The following is a 7,367-nucleotide window of genomic DNA, read 5'->3' as shown; positions in this document are numbered from 1 at the left end:
TTTTTCTGTTTCTTTGTCTACAGTTAAAAAAGCAAACATCAAACCTCGCTAAAACTCCACATCCATGTTTTTGTATTTGTAAAAAAGCAAAAAAAAAAAAAAAAAAAAAAAAAAAAAGAATAGCAAGCTGTAAAAATCAACAGCAAGCTGGAAAAACAAATACCAAACTGGAATAGCGAACTGTAGACTAGAATAGTGAGCTGGATTAAGTGAGCTGGAATAGCGAACTGCGAACCGCTCGCTAACTTCACTAACCTAAATAAATCTCTCAATCAGGATTGCCATGTGAGTACTTTCCAATGGTCTTAAACCATACGTAATATAACCTGTACCAACATTTATCATTCAAGATATATATAGAATAAAGAAATACATTTAAACCTTATTTTTACGAAAACTTATTTCGACACTGAGAAGGCAGTGCATATCGACTGACACCTCGCCCCAGTAGTTCTTGTTCGAAGGCTTCATGATCCTGGATCACTGTGCGTCTGAGTGTGCAGAAATACAGAGCCGAGTCACTGAAGACAGCCCCCGATATGGTCAGGGGGAATGTGTAACTCGGGCTAGCTTGCGGTGCGGAAAATCTTTCCTTAGCAAATTCCGCTTCTTCCTTTCTGCTGTTATCTCTGTAGAGGATAAACTGGAGCCCCCCGTCTGGCTTCTGGTGGTACCAGTAAAGATCTGGATTCGAGTAGCTAGTGGAATAAATGCACGGTATTGTTACCTTTCCACCTACAGACACATCAAGCGACGCGGAGGGTTGGGTTACAGAATTAGCATTGGAAGAGCCTGTAAAAAAACAAGGGTTGAATAATGATCTGAGAAACATTATTACTGTGTATGTATTGTTTTGTATTTTTTTTCTATGAAACTTACTAAGGAGGAGCAGGAAAGCCACATTAAATAACAGCGTTGCGACTGGACCCATCTCCCAAATACAATAAGTCTTCAACACGTTTTGAATGTTCTTTATGGTTCACTTATGGGTGTACTTTCCGGGCTGTGATCTGCGGCGTTGTGCTTTTCTGAGTCAAAGCTGGTGTTAAAGCACAGGCATTTACACGAAGTATTAACAACCACACACCTCCCCTTTACTGTGATACACGTGGGTTTGCAGATTCCACTGATATCGAAAGTGTAGACAACAACTACAACTACAATACTATTATTATTATTATTATTATTATTATTATTATTATTATTATTATTATTATTATTATTATTATTATTATTATTATTAATTATTACTGCATGTAGCAGAAATATGGCAAGATGAATTGAACTGCTATACATTCCTACATCCGTGTGCTTCAATCAATATGTTCTCTGGCCGATATACTCCGAAATCACAATTTATTCTGTAGTCTTCCCTTCATTTTTTTCAAAAGATTGAGCATGCGTTAAGTGTGCCATCTATTGGTAATACAGCATATTGCAAGTTATTTCAAGATATAGGGAGACCCTTTTTATTTTTAAATGGTCCGGGAGATTATCTACGTTTAACAGTATCCTGGGAGACAGTCAGCATGGTTTTAGGAAAGGGAGATCGTGTCTAACTAACCTGCATGATTTTTTTGAGGATGCAACATCGACAATGGATAATTGCAAAGCATACGACATGGTTTATATAGATTTCCAGAAAGCTTTTGACAAAATCCCGCATAAAAGATTAATTCTCAAACTGAAAGCAGTAGGGATTCAAGGAAATGCATGCACGTGGATTAGGGAGTGGTTAACATGTAGAAAACAGAAAGTACTGATTAGAGGAGAAACCTCAAAATGGAGTGAGGTAACCAGTGGAGTACCACAGGAATCACTATTAGGTCCTCTGCTATTCCTATTATACATTAATGATTTAGATTCTGATATAGTAAGCAAACTTGTTAAATTTGCAGACGACACAAAAATAGGAGGAGTGGCAAACACTGTTGCAGCAGCAAAGGTCATTCAAAATGATCTAGTCAGCATTCAGAGCTGGGCAGACACATGGCAAATGGCATTTAATAGAGAAAAGTGTAAAGTACTGCATGCAGGCAATACAAATGTGCATTATAAATATTATATGGGAGATACTGAAATTGAAGAAGGAATCTATGAAAAAGACCTAGCAGTTTATGTTGACTCAAAAATGTCTTCATCTAGACAATGTGGGGAATCTATAAAAAAGGCCAGCAAGATGCTCGGATATATTGTGAAAAGTGTTGAATTGAAATCAAGGGAAGTAATGTTAAAACTTTACAATGCATTAGTAAGACCTCATTTAGAATATTGTGTTTAATTCTGGTCACCTCGTTACAAAAAGGATATTGCTGCTCTAGAAAGAGTGCGAAGAAGAGCAACCAGAATTTAAAAGGCATGTCATATGCAGACCGTCTAAAAAAATGGAATCTATTCAGTCTTGAACAAAGAAGACTACGTGATGATCTGATTCAAGCATTCAAAATTCTATAAGGTATTGACAATGTTGACCCAGGAGACTTTTTCGACCTGAAAAAAGAAACAAGGACCAGGGGTCACAAATGGAGATTAGATAAAGGGCATTCAGAACAGAAAATAGGAGGCACTTTTTTACACAGAGAATCGTGAGTGTCTGGAACCATCTCCCCAGTGATGTTGTTGAAGCTGACACCCTGGTATCCTTCAAGAAGCTGCTTGATGAGATTCTGTGATCAATAAGCTACTAATAACCAAACAAGCAAGATGGGTCGAATGGCCTCCTCTCGTTTGTAAACTTTCTTATTTTCTTATGTTCTTATGACAACACCTTAGACACCGTTGCTCATGAAACATCAGCAAGTTGAACTGACTTGGTCACTGAAGCTCCTGCCAAATGCGCCCCAACAATCACCCCTCTTTTAAAGTCACTGAGGTCTCCTCTTGCAGCCATGCTAGCCATAATTATATGCAACCAGGCCTGTCCAGCATTATTATACATGACCCTAAGCATGCTGGGATGTTATTTGCTTAATTAATGCATGAGCCACACCTGTGTGGAAGCCCTTGCTTTCAAAATACTTGGTGTCCATTTTTTTGGCCACTACCTGTACATGATAGAGGTTGTGTCCACACTAGTATAATTCTATCTTAATTGTATAATAAGTAGCATTATACACAGGGTCACTTTCATTTTTCACGTTTTGTTATTTAAAAGCATAGTGAAGTTAACAGTTTTAATACCGACAGCAACATAAATTTGTTTGTGGAACGGAACAATATAATTGAACTCCGGACCCTACCATAACAACAAAATTGAGAGGGGGGAAATGAAAATCGTATTTCCTAAATTAAAAAAAAAAAAAAAAAAGATTATTAGTTTCCCCAGTGTTGAATGCAGAAACACAAAAAATATTAACACTGATTACCAGTTTTAATCCACACAGAAACGCAGATGTGACCCGTGTGTGCTGAACTATATATTCCCTGTCTCCCTATTTAGTGCAATGGAAAGGTCGCAAATCACGTCAGACAACACTGACGTCAGACCGTTATATTTGGGGTTCAATTTCTGTAAAACTAGGACCTTTTATAGTGCCTTTTTCTGGTTTGGTGGAAAAATATGACTCTTTTCCTGAGTGATAGGGGTTCTGAGCATGCTCAGTACTGCTCTTGCAGTTAGACGTGTGATCTCGAAAAAGGAATTGACCTCACGACAAAATATACTTTTTTCGCGAGTGTTTAATTTTCTTTCTTCAGAATATATATATATATATATATATATATATATATATATATATATATATATATATATATATATATATATATATGAGGTGGACATTTTGTTTTCAGTTAAGAAAAAAAAAAGCCTGAAAATCATATATCTTTAGTAAACCATATGGACTCCATAAGATTGACTGGAACATTGTCTTTTCATTTTTTGAGTGAGAAATTGGTTTATTTTATCTTTTAAAATCTTTTTTCACCAGTCGTCTCACGGAAAAAGCAACTGTTCTGGTGAAAATAGCTGTCTAAACAAAATCTCCACATTACATTTTATGACTAATTTGAAGCTAATAATATGTTTCAATATTAAGTAATTTGAGTTATTAATCAAATATAGTCCGTTTTTGTGTGTTCTATAATAGAATATACAGACTTTCTAGCTGTGAATATATTCTCAAAAAGGAAGGACATTCTTTGCAAAAAACTTAGTTAATGCATCAATTATGGTTGATATTAAAATAGCAAAAGCAGTGAAATGCGATGTTAGGGTTTTTACAAGCAGTGGAAGGGGCAAGGCAACACAAGCAACCACAGACAGCCATCCTCAGTTAAGAGAAACAACATACAACTCTCTGCAGATAACACAAGAGACATCCATCATCATGGTCCACTAGATGTATGAGATCTACTGCCATGCCAGTGTGTTGGGGGTTGTGTATATCTGGGCACTTTATGCAGGTCTAGTAGGAAACAAATGCATAATAGTGGCACCAACATCACACTGTACCTCTATGAATTCCACTGCCATGATCAGTGTCTAGTGTGTCAGTTTTTCTTGGGTGGAGAACTGCATGCAGGGCAACATGAGGGGAAGTGTGTATGTATGGTCAATCATATAGTACTGTAATATTTATTTATTGCATTTATATAGCGCTTTTTATATAAAACTATTGCAAAGCACTGTACAGTACATAGCAGAAAAAAGAAAAAAAAACACAATACATTTGTATAGCATGTGACACATACCCAACTGCCACAGTCAGACCAATTAAATAACAGATTTAAATAACAGTATACACATAATAATAACACTGTAGCGGAGGCATATCTGGTTCACAGTGGAATAAGGGAAGGCAACTCAGGATGCAGCTCAAAGCAGTTAAAACTGCTATTTTTATTTAAACAGGAACGGCAGGCAAAAGGACGCTCTTTTTAGAAACAGGATACGTAGCTCAGTTGTGCCAACCACACAACACACAACACAACCCCGAGTTGCTCGCAGGCAGCTCCTAAATAGAGATCACCCCCCCCCCCCCACCCCCCCCACCGAACCCTATTGGCTCCCACACACAAGGGTACATTTACATACACACTGACTGATCGCTCAGACCCTCGGTCCTGTACAAGCAGCTGACTGGCAGAAACTAACACAAATCACAGTGCAGCCAAGACAGACCCCTCTCTCATTCAGCTGCACTGTGCACGTGACACCCTAGGCAGCACGCCAGCACTGTCTAGACACGAAACATGCTTCCACTCACAAACTCACGCACGGTGACACACACAAACGGCCGGGAAGACAGGACAGCACACACACACAGAAATACACTTATTTACAAGGGAAGAAATAGTTCCGGTCCCCACCAGTGTAGCACCCCAAAAGTCCCATTCGGCGTACTGCGAGGCCCGACGCTACAATACAAAAGCAGCAGTTTTAAAGTTACATTAAAACCCACTAAGATGGCTGTAGCAGGGCGGAAGAAAAGCCCTGCTGTTTAATGGTATTGTTTGTTTATTTTTAGATCGGGGTCTCCCCCTCCACCCCTGTGCAGATTGTTTTGTATTGTTTATTTATTTTTATTGTATTTAAATGTATGTCGGCGAGCGCCGCGGGATTTATTATTTATGTATTTAGGACGGCGTAGCCGAATGTGTGTTATTATTTAGTAGCGTGGATGGGAAGCCCCATCCACGCAATATTTAAAAACTTGTGCAGAAGGTTGCCATCTCCCGAATTAAGTGATTTAATTTGTTGCTAATCGGGAGATGGTCACCTGTTATAAAAAGCCTGCAGCTCTCTAGCTCGAGGTGGGTGTTGTAGGTGCGGAGAGAGCGAGGCGGAGATAAAAGCGAAACTAAAAGAAAATAACATAGGAACAGTGAAGGCAATCTGCCCAGCCTGACCTGTGCAATCTGCCCAGTCTCTACAGCAGCATCTGTTATCACTGTAGAGATGCATGAGGACTTGTGATATCACTGTAGAGATGTATGATGACTTGTGATATCACTAGAGATGCATGAGGGCTTGTGATATCACTGTAGAGATGCATGCGGACTTGTGATATCACTGTAGAGATGCATGAGGACTTGTGATATCACTGTAGAGATGCATGAGGGCTTGTGATATCACTGTAGAGATGCATGAGGGCTTGTGATATCACTGTAGAGATGCATGAGGACTTGTGATATCACTGTAGAGATGCATGAGGACTTGTGATATCACTGTAGAGATGCATGAGGACTTATGATATCACTGTAGAGATACATGAGGACTTGTGATATCACTGTAGAGATGCATGAGGACTTGTGATAACAAGAGGGCAGGTACCTTCACCTCTTAATGTTTCCATCGTTTTTAACACAGTTTTGTCCACTCCACTGACTCTATCTGGTGGTGCTATACTGTCATAGCAATTGTTCTATTGTAAACTCTTAGGCGTTTCTATATAGAACTGCTTGGTTCTTTCAGGGTTCCTCTAGAACCTTTGTGGTGTTTAGGATCTATACAGAACCGTTCTTATAACATAATGAATAGCAGAGGGTTCTAAATAGAACCATTTGATCCAATAGGAACGTTGAACCCATTATATAGAACCCTGTAGTTCAGTAAAGGCATGGTTAAACACGTCAAGGGTTCACTACAATATCAAAGGAACCCTGTGACTCTACATAGCACAGTCAGTATGATATCTGTAACACACTGCCACCTGTACACCTGCTTTGTCTCTAATCTGGGTACATACACACTGACCTCGTTTAAGTGCAGTTTGGTTGAATTTCATGGCACACATTCATGTCAACATGTGTCTCCTTCTTTGACTGTTTGTACAATAAAATGTGTCAAGAGCAGGAGCCACTGGTATAACTGCTGTGCTGTAACAAAAAAGAAAACCTAATAGAAAACTATCATTATCAATGTGTTCCAGCTACAAACACACCTCTATTTATTATGTTAGGGAATAGGACCCCCCTTTACTCATGTCTATATTATACATTAAAACTCTCCAGAGCACCAAAGCTGCATGCTATCAGAATGGTGGGACACCCATGTTGAGTTTTTGTTGTGCTCTGAAGTGCTGTGTGAATGTTGGTGGAACTGGAGAGAAGCTGATGTTTGGAACTGGTACAGAATTAGTTGTGGAATCAAGTAAGTTCACTGGATTTTTTTAAACTTTCCTTTCTTTTGTTGAATTCCATATCGTTATTGATATTCATTACTTATGTGACCTTTAAGTACCGTTTGGGAGCAATGCATGGGAGCCTTTGCTTCAGTTCCCACTTTAGTTTCAAGATTCATTAATAATAATATTATTATTATTATTATTATTATTATTATTATTATTATTATTATTATTATTAATAATAATAATAATAATAATAATAATAATAATAATAATAATAATAAAAGTGTTATAACAGGTTTT

The 7,367-nt window shown here is 38.2% G+C and overlaps 1 gene segment (V, D, J or C); it reads right to left on the bottom strand.

The window, feature by feature from the left end:
• Positions 1-204: 204 nt before the first annotated feature.
• On the bottom strand, positions 205-1,019 carry LOC131699089 (T cell receptor delta variable 3-like). The segment is given in 2 exon segments: positions 205-792; positions 880-1,019. Coding segments are annotated over 2 exon segments (456 nt in total).
• Between the last annotated feature and the right edge of the window lie 6,348 nt (positions 1,020-7,367).

Source organism: Acipenser ruthenus, chromosome 21 (genome assembly GCF_902713425.1).
Source record: "Acipenser ruthenus chromosome 21, fAciRut3.2 maternal haplotype, whole genome shotgun sequence".
Classification (NCBI taxonomy): Eukaryota; Metazoa; Chordata; class Actinopteri; order Acipenseriformes; family Acipenseridae; genus Acipenser; species Acipenser ruthenus.
The sequence above is the reverse complement of the archived record's forward strand: the minus strand, read 5'-3'. Positions and strand labels throughout refer to the sequence as shown.